Source organism: Capricornis sumatraensis, chromosome 14 (assembly GCF_032405125.1).
Source record: "Capricornis sumatraensis isolate serow.1 chromosome 14, serow.2, whole genome shotgun sequence".
Lineage (NCBI taxonomy): Eukaryota > Metazoa > Chordata > Mammalia > Artiodactyla > Bovidae > Capricornis > Capricornis sumatraensis.
In genome coordinates this window covers 44582042-44600890 of record NC_091082.1, presented here as the reverse complement: position 1 = coordinate 44600890, position 18849 = coordinate 44582042, and the positions used below count along the sequence as shown (strand labels likewise).

The window sequence follows — 18849 nt, the reverse complement described above, 5'->3', positions numbered from 1 at the left end:
GAAATCAAGGAAGAAGCAAGCTTACATTTAAGTTGACATCTGAAGGATAAGCACACATTTATCCAAAGAAAGAAAGGGAGGAAGAACATTTTAGGCAAAGGGAATAATATCTGCAAAGATTCTGAGCTAGGACACGATTTGGCATGTCTGGGAAACTAAAAGATGGTCCAAGTGTGACTGATACACAGTAAACAAGGAGAAAAGTCACACATGCTGAGAATGGAGAGAAAAGAGGGCTAGATGATAAATGGACCTGTGGTTGCTGTTAGGGATTTTGAGAAATAAGAGGTCACTGTCAGGATTTTAAGCAGGAACATGGCAAAGTAAGATCTGTGGTTTTAAGGGATCCTTCTGTGTACAGGCTGGGAAATAGATTGTGGGGTTCCTCTTATGCCAGAATCCCAGTGACCAGTTAACAGGCTAATTCTCAAGTCTAGACTTGTCCTACAGTGATGACTGTAGAGAGACACAGAGAAAGTGCAAACTTGGAGTATATTTTAGAGGTAGTACATTGCTGTGGATTATAAAATATGCACAACATAGAGGCATAAAGGGAGATGATACTGGATAGGCGGACTGGGTAAACTCATGAATGATTTCAGCTGCCTTAGCAACACACTTAGTCTTTATCCTGTGGGTAAGACAAAACCCTTTACAGTTTGATGGAATGAGTTGACACAATTGGATTTGTGTTGAGCTTATAGTAACTGATTCAGTTTCCTGTCTTCAAAAGACTTTATGGTCCATCCACAACTAGTCTTTTTTTCCCCTCTGTGACATAAGCTTAATCACCAACAATAACTGGCAGCTTCTGAGGGTATTAAAGTACATCTTTATTTCTTATCTCTAAGGCAAATGAAATCATGACTATGATATTTCATTTGGTTGCACTATCTTTCATACATTGAATGGTGTCCTGTGGACAGTGGGTCAGTAAATCTAGATATAACTACTCAACTCTTCTATCTTATGATTTCCATGCTTAGAAGCTCACGTGGTACAGTAGTACATGCTCCTGCAGCAGCTGAATGTCCCACTGCTGATGAGCGCAGATGCTGTTTCCCACACCCATCTGGCGAGCCCAAATATATGCTGATTCCATGCAAATTCACATGAGGAAAGCAAAACATAGAGACAGAAAGCAAATCAGCAGTTGCCTGTGTCCAGAGAGTAGGGGAAGGTATTGACTACAAATGGTACATGGAAACTTTTTGGAGTGATGGAATTGTTCTGGACCTCCATAGTGATGGTAGCTATAGAACTATACATATTTATCCAAATTTAGCAAATATTGTACTTAAAATTGGTGAATTGCATTGTTTGTAATTTATACCTCGGTAAAGATGATGAAAGAGTGAGGGAGAGAGAGAAGGGGGGAGGAATAAAGAGGAGAAGAAAAGGAACAGGAAAGGGGGAGGGGAAGAAAAGAAATTAACCATTTGTTTTCCCAAAGTACAGCCATTTCAGTTAGAGTAGTTTCCACTGGCCTTTTGCTCCATCATGTTAAACATTTTAGCCCTTTTCTCTGATCCTTAATTTCTACTCACATTTACACTCTAACCTTCCACCTCAAGGAATTTATTGACTGTTGTACTAAACAAAGATAACTGAATCCCAAAGAGAAATTCTGGTACCAGTCGATGATGTGAAACTGTCACCTAATTAAATGAGGAATTCCTCAGAAGAAACTGCTCTTCCCTCTTGTTGTCCGACATCCACCTCTGCCCTTCCTGTCCTCACTTGCTCCATCTCTAGCCACATCTTCCTTTTGTTGCTGAAAACGCCACCCAACCTCTGCTCTGCTTTTACTCTTGAGCATCACAGTTCCCTTTCTTCAATAAGGAAGACCATTTCTACATCCTCCCCCATCTCCCACCAGTGTGGAACGTTGAATACACATGAAAGTCTTACTGGTGGGCCTTCTAGGTACACAAAGGACTGAAGTGAAGCATGTAAGCTTCAGAGGGTAGATGCGTTTCATAATCACAAGAACAACTCGACTGTTAGAGTCTGAGACTCCAGGGAAAGAATTGGGATAATCAGATGGTAGAGATGTGATAAAAGGGCTCAGAGTGGCATTAGTCGGAAAGAAGACATGAAACACAGAGTGAAACAGTGTATAAGTAGATGTGAGTGTACTTACAACCCATGCTAACAAGAGACTGAATATATCTTACTTATGGACTGGGAGAAAATATTTGCAAAAATATCTGCAATCTCCAAAATGTATAGACAGCTCATACAACTCAATGACAAAAAAAAAAAAAGAAAGTCAAAAAATGTGCAGACCTAAATAGACATTTTTCCAAAGAAAATGTACAAGTGGCCAATAGGCACATGAAAAGGTGCTCAACATCACTAATTATCAGAGAAATGCAAATCAAAACTACAATGAGCTATCACCTCACCCGAGTCAAAGTGGCCATTATCAAAAAGTTTACAACTAACAAATGCTAGAGAGGGTTTAGAGAAAAGGGAACCCACCTACACTGTTGGTGGCAGTGTAGACTGGTGCAGCCACTATGAAACACAGAACAGAGGTTCCTCAAAAAACTAAAAATAGAGTTGCCGTATGATACAGCAATCCTACTTTGGACATATATCCAGATAAAACTCTAATTTGAAAAGATACATGTACCCTAATATTCATAAAGGTGCTATTTGCAATACCCAAGCCATGGAAGCAATCTAAATGTCCACTGACAGAATGGATAAAGATGAGGTATATATACATCTATCTATCTATACATACATACAATAGAATACTGCCCTGCCATAAAAAAGAATGAAAGAAGGTCATCAGCAGAAACATGGATGAACCTAGAGATTATCATACTAAGTGAAGTAAGTCAAACAGAGAAAGACAAATATGATATCACTTGTATGTGAAAATCTGAAATATGATGCAAATGAACATTTTTACAAAATAGACTCACAGACAGGAAACAAGCTTATGGTAACCAAAGGGGAAAGAGAGTGGGAGAACAATAAATTAGGAGTTTGGGGTTAGCAGATGCAAACTACTATATATAAAATGAATATGACAACAAGGTCCTACTGTATAGCACAGATAACTATTTTCAATATCCTTAATAAACTATAATGGGAACTAATATTTAAAAAGACATACATATGTAACAGAATCATTTTTCTATTCACCAGAAACTAACATAGCATTATAAATCAACTATACTTCAATGAAAAATTTAAGAATTTTAAAAATATTGGCTGTCTTGTCAAGCATCATAGAGAAGATACAGCCCATCCTCATATTCTGTGATGATTTCCTGATCAAAGGTTACTTACTTCTTTGATTAAATTTAAATAATAATTATTTCGACACACTGGAAAATTAACTTGCTAACCTTTAAATAATGTACAAGTAAAATTTCTTGTTCACTTCAGATCACCATAGACTCAGAGTTTTTATAATTACACAGACATAGAAGTGGATCTAAGTGAATCTTTCCACATAATGAAGGTTTACTATAGAAAGGCACAAACATCTTCATTGAAAGCTTATGTTCCTGCAGATTTGAGAGTAGTGCAAAAGTCTCAGAAACTCTTCAGATGTTCTCATGGCTTTTACTTCTCCAGGTGCGTCTTACTCTGACCACACACTCCCCGTGGAGAAGAAGGATGATGCTGTAGCTCCAGGCCAAGAATATACCTATGAGTGGAGTATCAGTGAGGACAGTGGGCCCACCCACGATGACCCTCCATGCCTCACACACATCTATTACTCCTATGTAAATCTGGTAGAGGACTTCAACTCTGGACTGATTGGACCTCTGCTTATTTGTAAGAAAGGTAAAAAAAATTCAATGACAACAAAGATGTTGGACTGGTAAGGAGCACTGTCATGAAATGAGGTTGGAAAGTGCCTTGGGATCTTTTCATAAATTAAGAGAAGGGTGCAGAAGCCAGATCATTGTTTGACTTTGGTATTGGAAGGGTGGAATCTTCTCTTTCTTCAGTCCTTCCTTCATCTTGGTCCTGGGAGTCTCTCCCAGGTACATCTGTGTCTGAGAGTGTGTTCTGCTGCCATGCCCATACGATCTGTAACATCTACCTCAAGGCCAACTCTTTCCGAAAGTATACAGCAGCCTATATACTCTGCTGAGAGTCCTTGGAAAGAATTTCAATTAATATACCTGAGGTTTGGGTTGGTAATTTGGTCTATAAATACACAAAACTCTAAGTTTCTTTCTTGTAAACAAGCTGAACACTTTGGGTGGTAGGTTTCGAACACACTCAATTGACTTTATAAGAAATTTCACTGGCTGGGCTTCTTAAGGAGTAAGCTTGGATTATTTTACCCAAAAGAATTTATCCCATCTTTTATTAAAATAAACAACCACAACAAATTTCACTGTGGAAAACAATATGATGGATTCACCATCTGTCTATCCATATACACACACCAAACCTATATAACATTCCTAATTCATTTATTCAGTACACAAATATATATTTTCATTGCCTGGTATACAGAAGATACTGTGATGACACTGAAAAAGATTTTAAACTTATAAAAGTCTCATTTCATTTTATTATCAGCTGCATTTTTTCCCCTCATGAGAATAGATTAATCTTGACCCTCTCAACCAATTCTCTATGTCTCATTACAGATACTAGCAAGATGGCTCTATTAAACTTAGAGTGTGATGCTTTTACCAGATGAGCTATGGGACCTATATATTGATTTATTGACACTGGAAGAAATGGCTACTTTACTAAAGTCTTGACAGTCATCAAATGTTTTCTCTGTGTGTCAGATCAAATTTACCTTTAAAGTCCCATTCCTCAAGGCTATCAGATGTCAGAGGAAACAGGTGGTACCAGGATTTTAATAAGCGTTCAATCATTATTACTTGATAGATGCTATTTTTTATAAGAATGTCTCACAGTAGACATCGGTATGATTGGCTGCTTATCTAAAACACTGCCATCTAGGAATAGCTAGAGTCTTCTAACTTGGATGTTATTAAAACTATGTCTTTTTTCACAGGCGCCCTAACCGAGGATGGAATTCAGAAAATGTTTGACAAGCAACATGTACTGATGTTTGCTGTGTTTGATGAAAGTAAAAGCTGGAACCAGACATCATCCTTAATGTACACAGTCAATGGCTATGTGAATGGGACGATACCAGGTAATACACAGGCTGTGTTGAAAAACTAGTTGAAGCATTGGTCCCATTGTTTCGCTAAGGCCCTAGGAAAGTTGACTATACTATTTTTTTTTAACTTCTGATCTGAAAGGTCATGTAATCTAGTTTAGTAGTTCTCAAGATTTTATCATCCTATTTAAAAAAAAAAAGCAAACAAAAAAACTAGCAAGTACAACAGACAAATTAGAAGCTAAGAGAAGCATGTGATCTTACTAGATATCATGCTCTGAGCAGGTTTCACCTGCATTTCCAAGAAGACCTCCAGGATATCACCTTGGTCTTCTTCAGTGAATTGCGTGGTTCCTGCTGCACGGTGACCATACCTTCCTCCAGAGAGGAAGCCTTAGAGGACAGAATTCAAGGTCAGTCCCCAGCAGGAAAAGTCATGCAATGAAGACACAGTGAAGATGACTAGGAGACTAGGAGAAATATCCAGTATATGAACATACTACCAGCATTGCGAAAGACGATGAATGAGTAATATTCAGTGACGTGGGGGATAGTTTTCTCTTCATTTGCCTGTAGACTCTTATGAAAAAGCAAAATTATAACAATTGTTAAGAGAAAAAAAATTGACCCTCATCTAAACCACCTCTGCTTCTCTCTGATAGAAATGACCTAGAATCAAAGATCCTGTGGAGGAAAAATGGGAGAAGTGAACATATTACTTTATTAAATAAACTATGTTTCAAAGCACTAAGCTTCTCAGAAGCTACTCTCTATATCTGAAAATCACAAATGGCTTCTCTTACTAAAAATAAAACTTGTCAAGAGTTGAGGTCTGGATATTGCTTTTAAATTGTGTTCCATTTCATTTGATTCCATCTTCCCAGTCAGGTCTTTATACTCAGGTGACCCTGGGTTTTGATTCAGAGTTTAAACTTAGTTAACTGAACACATCTGACCTCACACCTTGCTCACTTCTCTACCTTAGTGTGGTTTTTTTTTGGCAGTTAACTGTCTCAATGTACTTTCTTACAAAAATGGGTTAATCATCTATCCCAGTGCAGAGGGTACTCAAGAATGTTTTTTTACAGATAACATAGCATGTCTAGTACTATGGGCCTTAAAGGGAGTGGTAAAAAGAGAAACTGTATCTGTGTCCTGGAAGAGTAAATTGTCTGTGCAAATGCAGAGAAGCCAAAGTAACCCATATGAAAAAAATAGCAACTAATAACTCTATGTGGGCATAGAACTTAAGAACTTATAGTTGAAAAAGACAGAGTAGTTGGGGTTAAGAAGGGCAACATAGGGAAATGTCATTAGTAGAAACAGAAAAGTTAATGCTTGTTAAACTGCCTTATGGAGCAATATAAATTGAAAAACGATGATAAATGCCAGCACAGATGTATAAAAGGCTCAAACCAATATGAGCATTGATTTGAGACAGATAAATTCCTCCACCAAAGCCTCCTACCTTCCAGCTTCTTGTTCTCACCCATGATACCAGGAAATGGTCTTGTTACAATGGTCTAAAACAGACAAGCCCTCAGCCCCTCTTTGTGTAAGGGACTGAATCATGGCCCCACAATCTAACATCAAGTGATTATAGACCTGAAATTTAAAACCCAAGCCAAGGATAGAAGCCAAGGTTGGAATCTCCTGCAGAGCAAATTAGCATTTTCACGGTCACTGTGGGAGCAAAGAAGGAGCCAAACAGCTTTTGTACTCAGTTCTCATTACTCCATCCATGAAACACTCCCAATGACCCAGTATAATGAGGATTTACCCACTGCATATTAAGGAGATCCTATAACCCACAGAGTAACTCATTGCCTTGTCATTAAAATAATCAATCAGTGGGTAAAGAAACAGTGCATGCTTACTAAGTCACTTCAGTCGTGTCTGACTCTTTGTGACCCCATGGACTGTAGCCCACCAGACTCCTCTGTCCATGGGATTTTCCAGGCAAGAATACTGGAATGGGTTGCTGTGCCCTGCTCCAGGGGATCTTCCCAACCCAGGGATCAAACTTCCATCCCTTACGTCTCCTGCATTGGCAGGCAGGTTCTTTACCACTACTAAGCACCACTTGGAAGCCCAAAGAAACAGTATAAACTCCTTAAAGTATCTTCATTTAAACTTGACCCCTAAACTCAGCCCTATTGGAGGTTTGGCCCTTAAACTCAGCCCTATTGGAGGCTCTGGCAACTCCAACTGAGCCCAGGTTGGTTGTAGAGTGACCAACTACTCAAGCTTGCCCAGGACTTTCTCAATTCTAAAACTGAAAGTTCTGTATTCTGGGAATCCCTCTGTCCTTGGTAAACCAGAAGTGTTTGTCACCTACTTGCCTCTCTCTTTGGATCTTAGCAGTCCCTGTGTTTCTGAGCTAACATCCCCCATCTGTGGGCTCTTAGTACCACTTATTGCAGTGAGTTGTGACTGCTTGTTTGCTCATGACTCAGATGTCTGCTTTTCTAGGGAAGGTACCGTAGTGGGAGTGTTTATACCCCCAGAATCTTGCATAAGGCCTGATGCAAAGCAGATGCTCAAAACGTCTCTGGTGAGTGAATTCTTTTATCACAGACTGCTGATGACCTGTATTGGCCCCCATCTCTCCCTCAGATATAACAGTCTGTGCCCATGACCACATCAGTTGGCATCTGATTGGAATGAGCTCTGGGCCAGAACTGTTCTCCATCCATTTCAATGGTCAGGTCTTGGAGCAGAACCGTCGTAAGATCTCAGCCATCACTCTAGTCAGCGCCACGTCCACAACTGCAAACATGACCGTGAGCCCTGAGGGAAGGTGGACCATAGCTTCTCTCATCCCCAAACATTTTCAAGGCAAGAAATTCTTCCACAAGTCTTGCTTATGAATGCAGGATCCTTCTTTCTTCCTACCTAGGCACTAACTCTCTCATTCTTCTTTCTCCTTACAAGCTGCCCACTCTCCAGACATAACATTTCTTGGTCCTCAAAAACAAAATTTAGATACTTTGCTCTTAGACTTATAACTTGTTAGTTGGGGATGGAGGAAGTAGAAAAATTGACAAAGACTTTTTAAAATGATGCAAAAGCCAACAAGATCTCTACTTCCTTGAAAGGAGGAAAGAGGAAGGAAACAAAAACATATGTGCAGATATTCTTTCTTGGGGTATTCCAGTCAAACTTCTGTAAATTTATAGAAAGACCAAGTTATGGATAGTGAAAAAGTTTTAACATGAAAAGATTGTCTTTCATAACAAGATGAGCACAAAGCAGAATCTAACCAGCTGAAGATTTTAAAGGACATCAGTGAATTCTGGTGGGAAAAAAATCAACTTAGGTTGTTATATGCTATCAGGTAAACAAAATAATGCTCTATTGCACATTGTTGCTTTAAAACTGTTAGGAGGAAGGTTCCTGTACATGAAAGTAAATATGACTATAGGAAATCATTGTGTTACCAAAATAATGTGTATAAAAGCAAGACATACAAAAAGAGACACTTCTGGGATCATTTCAGTTTTTGTTCAAACTGAGTGGTCAAAATTATATTTGAAGTAATGAATTGTCACAATATTCCTGGAAGATAGAGTCCCAAATAACAATAAAATAATAAAACTAACATTACTGAGTTTAGGTACTTTTGTCTTTTTACAATTTCATACAGTATATATTAGTATTAATATTATCTTAATTTTACAGATGATAGGAAAAATGAGAAATTGACAAGATCTAAGTCATAAAGTTTTAAGATGTATGGCAAAACCAATACAATATTGTAAAGTAAAAATAATAATAATAACAAAAAGAGTCTGGAAATTACACGAAATTTTTCTCCCTTGAGAAGTACAAAGAAAACCTTTCCAATTTTTTCCCCCTAACCCATCCTCTCTCTTTCCTTTGCTTTTTATTCTTGCCTTCCTCACTGTACTAAAATAGTTTCAAACCAAAATGTTCAAAAGTTTTCTAAGTACTATATTCACTGTTTTTATTGAAAACTTCCACAAATTTATTTCAAAGATTTGCATTTCTATCAGCCTTTATTTCTTCTCTCAAATTCTTCCATTTTCCTTACGTTCTAACTCAGCTGGGATGCAGGCTTACATAGACATTAAAAACTGTGCAAAGAAAACCAGAAATCCTAGGAAACTAACTCGAGACCAGAGGCGGCACATTAAGAGGTGGGAATACTTCATCGCTGCAGAGGAAGTCATTTGGGACTATGCACCTATAATACCAGCAAGCATGGACAAGTGAGTTTGGAGGGGTTCTTACTGCTGTGCAAATGTTCACGACATGGTCTATAGTGTCCTAGACTCATAGGGTCCTTGATCCATAGAGTGAAATGTCATGAGTTGACAGCTTTCAAGGAAATACGTGTATTGGATTTCATTTTCAAGTCAAACTGAAATTACTCCATACTCACCAAGAGAACTCAGCATGATAATAACTATAGTCATAGGAACAACAACAACAATAATAGCAGCTACCACTTGTTGAATGCTTCCTATTGTCAAGCAGTGTAGTAAACCTTTCAAAGAGCTTTAACTCCACAATTAGAAACAGCTCTTATTTATTTTAGAGATTAGGAAATGGGAGAGCTGGATTAAGAAAATTAGAAATTCAAATAGCTCTTAAACACCTGAAAAACACTCAAGCTCACTCAAGAGAGATATGCAAATTATTAATAAACTTCTGCGGAATACTGTTTTTCACCTAGCATCAGACTCACAAGTTCAGATGAAATAACCTAGTAGCAAGACTGTAGGAAACAAGCTCTACCATGTATTACTGGTGAAAGAGTGAACTGGAAAACCATTCTAGAAGATAATTTGGCAGTATGTATTAAAATTACAAATGCATATATCTTTTGACCCAGCAATCCCACTCTGGGAATTTACTATATAGATTCATATATTTGCTTACAGGTGAAATAAAGTATGTACAGGATGTTCACAGCTGCACTGTTAGTAGTAGCAAAGGCTTGGAAACAACCTATAAAAGTGAAAGTTGCTCAGTCGTGTCTGACTCTTTGTGACCCCATGGACTGTAGCCCACCAAGATCCTCCTTCCATGGGATTTCCCAGGCAAGAATACTGGAGTGGGTTTCCATTTCCTCCTCCAGGGAATCTTCCAGACCCAGAGATTGAACCTGGGTCTCCTGCATTGCAGGCAGATTCTTTACCATCTGAGCTACCAGGGAAGGCCTGAAACAGCCTATAATGTCCCTCAATAGGAATGTATGAGTGTATTCACACAGTGGAATACTAGGCATCTTTTTTTAAAAGGATGCAAACATTCTCTCTCTACTAATACAAAAAGTTCTCCAAGAGATATTTTTAAATTAATAAGTTGAGGGAACAAGATGGTAGAAGAGCAGATTCCCCTACTTGTATCCCCCAACAAGGGGATACCACAGAAATACAAAGGAACACAAGAGACTACTACAAACAATATATGCCAGCAAATGGGATAAGTAGCAGAAAGGGAAAACGGTCCTAGAAACATGCACTCTACCAAGACTGAATCAAAAAGAAACAGAAAACCTGAACAGATCAACAAGTAAGAAGATCGAATCAGTAATCAAAAACCTTGAAATAAAAGAAGCCCAGAGCCAGATGGCTTCACAAGTATATCATACATGAATCCTCAAACTCTTTCCAAATATTAAAGAGTAGGGAACATTTCCAAACTTATTTTACAAGGCCAGCATTACTCTTATACCAAAGCTAGATAAGGACATTATAAGAAAAAAATTACAGGCCAATATCCTTGATGAACATAAATGCCAAGTTATCAAAATATTAGTAAACTGAATTCAATACCACATTGAAATTATCATAAACTATGATCACACCTCCTGATTTCAAACTATATCACAAAGCTATAGTTATCAAACAGAAAAATAATGTCATAAAAACAGACACATGGACCAAATGAACAGAAGCAAGGACTCAGAATAAATATATGCATGTATAGTCAATTAATCTTTGACAAGGGCACTAAACATACACAATGGGGAAAGGATAGTCTCTTCAATAAATGATGCTGGGAAAACTGGATATTCACATGCAAAAGAATAAAATTAGACCCTTAGTTTATTACATACAACATATACAAAAGCTAAGTAAAAATAAATTAAAAACTTAAATGTAATATCTGAAACCATAAAACTCCTGGAAGAAAACAAAACAAGGAAGCTCTTTGACAGTGGTCTCAGCAATGATGTTTTTGGCTATGACACCAGAAGCACAGGTAACAAAAACAAAAATAAACAAGCGGAGCTACATCAAACCGAAAAACTTCTGCAAAAGAAACAACAAAACGAAAAGGTAACCAACAGAATGGGAGAAAATCTCAGCAAACCATGTATCTGATAACAGGTTAATAGCCAAAATACTGGGTTGGCCAAAAAGTTTATTCAGGTTTTTCCACACTATAAAAGGAACTCATGTAATTCAATGGCAAAATAAACAAATGAAAATAGCCTGATTAAAAAATGGGCAAAGTACTTAAACTGACATTTTCCCTACAGAAAACATACAAATGGCCAATAGGTATATGAAAAGGTGTCCAGCATCATGAATCATCAGGGAAAAATCATATCCTTGATGAGATATCACCTCACACCTGTGAGGATGACTAGCACGCAAAAGAGGTAACAAGTGTTGATGAGGGTACAGAGAAAAGGGAATCCTTGTATACTGTTGATGAAAATATAAACTGGTGCAGCCTTTATGGAAAACAGGCTTCCCTGGTGGCTCAGACGGTAAAGAAACTGCCTGTAATGCAGGAGACCTAGGTTCAGTCCCTGGGTCAAGAAGATCCCCTGGAGAAGGGAATGGCAACCCACTCCAGTATTCTTGCCTGGAGAATCCCCATGGACAGAAGAACCTGGAAGCCCATGGGGCTGTAAAGAATCAGACACAACTGAGTGACTAACACTTTTACTTGTGGAAAATAGTAAGGAACTTCCTCAAAAAATTAAAAATAGAATTACTGTATGATCCTGCAATCTCACTTCTGAGTATATATCCAAAGGAAATGTAGTATATACTATCAAAGAGATGCCTGTGCTCCCATGTCCACTGCAGGGCTAATCATGGCAGCTTAAACGTGGAAACAACCTAAGTGCCTATCAGTGGAGATATATATGTGTATGTATGTTACAATTATATGTGTAATAATTGAATATTATTCAGCCTTAAAAAAGAAGGAAATCCTGCCATGTGCAATAATATGGATGAACCTGCAGGACATTAGGCTAAGTGAAATATTCCAGACACAGAATGACGTATGCGGAATCTAAAGTTGAATTCATAGAAGCAGAGAGTATAGTGGTGGTTGCCAGGGGCTGAGAGGGGAGGGGGAATGGGAGAAGTTGATCAAAGCATACCAATTTTCAGTTTTAAAATGAATGAGCTCTGGAGACCTAATATAGAGCATAATATATTAACTACAGTCAGTAACACCATAGTTAATAACATTGTACAATATTCTTGAAATTTGTTAAGACAGTAGATCTTAAGTGTTACCAAATTAAAAAAATAAGCAACTAGGTGAGGTCACAGAAGTGGTTATTAGCTTGATTGTGATAATCTTATATACTCATATACAAATCATTATGTTATAAATCTCAGATACATACATTTGTCAGTTATATTTCAATAAAGCTGGAAAATGCAACAAAAAATTCAAGGTATGGTACAGAATATGCAAATAGCTCCCTTTTGTTAGAGGCATGAGAGGATAAGAATTGTTATATCTGCAAGTCATATTTGCATAAAGATGCTCTGGAATTATCTACTTGAAATGAATGCAGATAAGTATTTAGAGAATGCAGGAAGAGTTAGGGAAGTGGGGTTAAGAAAAAAAAAATCCAGATTGCTCTGTAGCAGCAATCAGTGCTTTTTATTGTATAGAATAAATCCATAAAATGGATAAACTCTATTATGGAACTCTGCCTTTACAAACAAAGGCAATAAAAAGGACCAAGGTAGAAAGTAGTTCATGTTACCTCCCCTAAATCATTTATTGCAGTAGCTACAGAAGACAGGTGAAGGCAGTTGGTTTTCAGTTGGCACCAGGATTGGCTGGATGGTAGAAGGGATAGCCCAACAGTATAGAACTATGTTTAATAAAGACAGGAGAAACTTCCCAGAGTGGGAATGTGTTCTTTTAGAGATGGAGAAATACCTGGAACACCAATTGCTTGTTGTTTTAGTCACTAAGTTGTGTCTGACTCTTTTGCAACCCTATGGACTGTAGCCCTCCAGGCTCCTCTGACTGTGGAATTTTCCAGACTAGAATACTGGAGTGGGTTGCCATTTCTCTCCAGGGGATCTTCCCAACCCAGGCATCAAATCCACACCCCCTTCATTGGCAGGCAGATTCTTTACCACTGAAATTCTTAGCCACCATGGGAGCCCATAGGAAAGCCAACAGGATACTATAAATTAAGTGATACCTAAGAAAAATTCATAGTGTATCTTATCCTTTCATCCAAGTAGACCTTTCAGAGATAGCTACTCTAGAAACCGGAGAGATAGGAAGATGTAAGTAGCTGCTTCTAACCAAGATTATGACTTTATCAATGGTGGAGGAGACACATCAGAGGTTTCCAGTTTTCCAACTAGAGAGAAGATATCAGGACTTTGCAAATCACTCTAAGGTTTCCCTCCCTGCCTTCCCCCCACCCCCCCAAGAAAACTAGCCTTTTATCTAATTCAAGAGCAGAACTTCTAAACATAAGGGTGTCTCCCATCCTATTGGGGTCTCTACTTAAGAAAACTATTTAATCTTTTGAACTTTATTTCACTTTAAGAAAATACAGATCTCTGCATTTGGATAATTTCTCAAACCGAATTGGAAAACATTATAAGAAGGTTGTCTACAAACAGTACCAAGATGACTCCTTCACCAAACGCCTGGAGGATCCCAGTAGCGAAGGAGATGGGATCTTGGGCCCTATTATCAGAGCCCAGGTCAGAGACACACTGAAAGTAAGTCACAGAAATACAGAACCATGGAAGAACTTGAATAGTGAAAAACAGATGATAAGTACTGGTTATTTTTTTTTTAACATGTCCATGTAATTTTTAATTCAAATGTGGTTTTAATTCTTTTTCATGTTTGCGTTTATTATAGCCTATCTCATAATACAAATCATCTAAAATAGTCGATCAGATTATAAAGGAATAAACCAAGGAGCCGATGTAACTGAGGTGAAGGATAATGTGGGGACAAAGAAAATAAAGCCAAGAATAAGTATGATGAAACACATACCATATGCTCCCACAATATCTGCAAATTTTGTCCTAGGCTTTCTAGCAGCCAAAATAAACAGGTAAATAGGTCAGGCAAGATTCACAGTAGTCATAAAAGAAGTACAATTTCCCCTGTCATTGAGACTTAGAGAAAGTTATCCTATGGATGCTTAAAAAGAGCATGCTGTGTGATGTGGCAGATGGAATCCTTGACCCATCTACAACTGGTATGATAAATTTAAAAGCTGCATAGCTTTTTATTTAATTATATTTGTTTTTCATTGATTGATGATTCTTTACAATATTGGTGTGATTTCTTTTTGGAGGCCTTGGGGTCTTCTGCTATCATTTAGAGGTTACTCTGTAGGAGTTGTTCCATATTTTCATGAGTTTTTGATGTATTTGTTGGGGGGACAGGTGATCTCCCTGCTTATTCCTCGGCCATCTTCTTCCACTTCCTTAAAGTTGCATAGCTTTTAAAAATGTTTCTCATTATAGCTGAGAACATAACCAAATTGAATGAAAACAATTCATCAATGTGATCTAAGCATGTAGTTCTCTGATGATTGGTCTCTGATGAACGTAAATTTTGGTATGTGTCAGGAACACTGAGTGTTCCTCAGGCTGATTTCTTTACATGTTGCATCATGTCATCATCTTATCTTTTGGTAGGAACTAGACAGCAGAGAATTAAAAGTTGCAATCTTAGGCTAGATTCTAGGATGAATATAATCTGCAGATTAAGGATGACCCAAATGCTTTGGCAAGCAACCAAGTAGAAGATAAGATTAACGTTGTTTTTTTAGATTAAGGAGGCTAATTAGGACTCCTGTGTGATGAAGCTGCTTCCTTCATCTCTTCATGGAAATGAACTAAGAGGATGAGTGAAGTCGCTCAGTCGTGTCTGACTCTTTGTGACCCCATGGACTGTAGCCTACCAGGCTCCTCTGTCCATGGGATTTTCCAGGCAATAGTACTGGAGTGGGTTGCCATTTCCTTCTCCAGGGCATCTTCCCGACCCAGGGATTGAACCCGGGTCTCCCGCATTGTAGAGAGATGCTTTACCATCTGAGCCATATCTGCAGACAAAGCCAATTCTGTTCATTAAAAAAATAATAATAACCAAAGGGCAGAAAGCCACCTTTCTCCTGTTTCTCTCTTCCTTCCCTCATTTCTGATCCCTTTTAGGTGCTCTTAGAAAGTATAAAGATGCCTCATTGGAAATTCAAGATCTGGCTATTTGCTATGCCCCATCAAGAAGATGTTTTTTGAGGGACTTCCCTGGTAGTCCAGTAGCTACAACACTACACTTCCAGTGCAGGGGACCCGGGTTCGATCCCTGGTCAGGGAACTAGAATCCATGTGCCACAACTAAGAGTTTGAATGCTGCAGTTATAAGACTCTGTATGCCTAGAAAATTGAAGATCCTACAGGCCCCATCTAAGAGCTGGTGCAGCCATGTAAATAATAAACAAGTATTAAAGAAAGAAGAAGATGGCATCAAGGACACGGGTTTGGGAGATCTGGCAGACTGGAGAAGGGAAGGAGCAGATTCAAAGGCAGATGTGGTCCAAGCCAAAAGGACAGGGCAAGGGAGATGGGGCTCAACTTGGAGAGGGTGATGTACCGTGAGGAAAACGTTACTCCAAAGGTCAGACTTCTCTTTCCGTTTTCCACCTTACTATGTAAGTGGAGCTCTCTCAAATGCATCTGTCAGGTGATGGGGAGAGGTTGCCCCTCACATACACAGTTATTAGTTTGCATTCACATAAAGACACACACACACATATGCACCATCCCACAAGTAAATATGCAAAGCTAGCATTGTCTATTCTCATGATTGACCCTAAATCCTGAAATAATGGATTTGAATTAATTTTGTAGATCGTGTTCAAAAATATGGCCAGCCGCGCCTACAGCATTTACCCTCACGGTGTGACCTTCTCTCCTTATGACGATGAAGTCAACGCTTCCTCAACCTCAGGTGTGAATCTTTCACGTCTACTGAATGAAATACTGACCTCTGAGAGACTGTCATATTTAGTCCTACTATCCTTCTTGCCTGTTAGTATAACTTGTACCATCAGATAGTATACATGTAGTGTGTGTGCTAAGTTGCTTCAGTGTCTGAGACTCTTTGTGACCCTAATGACTATAGCCTGCCAGGCTCCTCTGTTCATGGGATTCTCTAGGCAAAAATACTGGAGTGGGTTTTCATGCCCTCCTTCAGGGGATCTTCCCGACCCAGGGATGGAACCCGCATCTCCTGTGTCCCCTGCATTGACAGGCAGGTTCTTTACCCCTAGTGCTGCCTGGGAAGCCCCAGTATACATGTAGGGGTATCCTCAGAAACAGAACCAAACACTGCTCACTTCAGGGATTTTGTTTATTCTGATGACTACAAAGTATGGTGTCCTTTGTTAGTGTAATAAGCAGCCTCAAGTGAACCAATATCTAATAGCTACAAGCTATCCAGAATAAATGTGGAAAATTCTGAAAGAGATGAGAATACCAGATCACCTGATCTGCTTCTTGAGAAACCTATATGCAGGTCAGGAAGCAACAGTTAGAACTGGACATGGAACAACAGACTGGTTCCAAATAGGAAAAGGAGTATGTCAAGGCTGTATATTGTCACCCTGCTTATTTAACTTCTATGCAGAGTACATCATGAGAAATGTTGGGCTGGAAGAAGCACAAGCTGGAATCAAGTTTGCCAGGAGAAATATCAATAACCTCAGATATGCAGATGACACCACCCCTATGGCAGAAAGTGAAGAGGAACTCAAAAGCCTCTTGATGAAAGTGAAAGAGGAGAGTGAAAAAGTTGGCTTAAAGCTCAACATTCAGAAAACGAAGATCATGGCGTCTGGTCCCATCATTTCATGGAATTAGATGGGGAAACAGTGGAAACAGTGTCAGACTTTATTTTTGGGGGCTCCAAAATCACTGCAGATGGTGATTGCAGCCATGAAATTAAAAGACGCTTACTCCTTGGAAGGAAAGTTATGACCAACCTAGATAGCATATTCAAAAGCAGAGATGTTACTTTGTTCACAAAGGTCCGTCTAGTCAGGTTTTTCCAGTGGACATATATGGATGTGAGAGTTGGACTATAAAGAAAGCTGAGAGCTGAAGAATTGATGCTTTTGAACTGTGGTGTTGGAGAAGACTCTTGAGAGTCCTTTGGACCGCAAGGAGATCCAACCAGTCCATCCTAAAGGAGATCAGTCCTGGGTATTCGTTGGAAGGACTGATGCTGAAACTCCAATACTTTGGCCACCTCATGTGAAGAGTTGACTCATTGGAAAAGACCCTGATGCTGGGAGGGATTGGGGGCAGGAGGAGAAGGGGACAACAGAGGATGAGATGGCTGGATGGCATCACCGACTCGATGCACATGAGTTTGGGTGAACTCCAGGAATTGGTGATGGATAGGGAGGCCTGGCATGCTGCGATTCATGGGGTCGCAAAGAGCCGGACACGACTGAGCAACTGAACTGACTGAACTGACTGACCCTGAGTTCTGGACATCTCCCAGGAGGCTCAGTGATAAAGAATGCGCCTGTCAATGCAGGAGCCTCAGGAGACACAGGTTCAATCTCTGTGTCAGGAAAATCCACTGGAGGAGGAAATGGCAACCCTCTCCAGTATTGTTGCCTGGAAAATCCCATGGTCGGAAGAGCCTGGTGGGCCTAGGGTCATAAAAGAGTCGCATATGACTTAGAGACTAAACAGCAACAACAATTCAGAATTCTATCAAATGAAGCTTAATGTACAGAGAATATCCCTTTCTCAACACTGATTCTATTCAGAGCTCAATTATTTTAAATTACTCATTCATTTTCTACTTATTTATTTTTTCCATGAAATAATTTTGAAAATCAAAACCAATTTTGAATGTATTTTCTTTTAGGCAGCAACACCATGATCAGAGCAGTTCAACCAGGGGAAACCTACACTTATAAGTGGAACATCCTAGAATCTGATGAACCCACAGAAAACGATGCTCAGTGCTTAACAAGACCATACTACAGTAATGTGGACGTCACAAGGGACCTTGCTTCTGGACTGATAGGGCTTCTTCTAATTTGTAAGAGCAGATCCTTGGATAAACGAGGCATACAGGTACTTTGTCTCTGAAGTAACCTTTCAGAAATTGAGAACTTCTGATGGGAATAGAGTAGTTCTCCTTGTTAAATAACGGGGGCTTTTGCTTCTGAAGAACAGAGAATATTTAGTAGTCCCTGTTTAGCATGAATATAACAAGGCTTATTCCTTTAGTTACTTTATTGTCTTATTTATTTCTTAGATAAGTCTTATATGGACTCTACTGGAGAAGACAAGTCTACAGTGCTATAACAGTACTTTTTGTTTGTTTCAAATTCCAGATCTGTCCATACTGCCTACATGATAAGCAAGTCACTTAGTTTCTCTTTATTTTTTCCTTTCATCAAAACAGTGTTATTCCTTCCAGAAATT

General features: G+C 38.9%; 1 protein-coding gene across 3 annotated transcripts in view; it reads left to right on the top strand.

Annotated features, from left to right (window-relative positions):
- Positions 1 to 18849, top strand: part of F5 (coagulation factor V) — a 75257-nt gene that overhangs the window by 22691 nt on the left and 33717 nt on the right. For 2 of the 3 annotated variants that reach the window (XM_068985602.1, XM_068985599.1), the window contains exons 4-10: positions 3598 to 3810; positions 5012 to 5155; positions 7739 to 7960; positions 9189 to 9354; positions 13926 to 14103; positions 16252 to 16351; positions 18284 to 18495. In XM_068985602.1, the coding sequence (XP_068841703.1) occupies positions 3598 to 3810; positions 5012 to 5155; positions 7739 to 7960; positions 9189 to 9354; positions 13926 to 14103; positions 16252 to 16351; positions 18284 to 18495 (1235 nt within the window). Of the gene's footprint in view, positions 1 to 3597; positions 3811 to 5011; positions 5156 to 7738; positions 7961 to 9188; positions 9355 to 13925; positions 14104 to 16251; positions 16367 to 18283; positions 18496 to 18849 lie in introns of all 3 variants that reach the window. The other variant, XM_068985600.1, reaches the window with a different exon arrangement.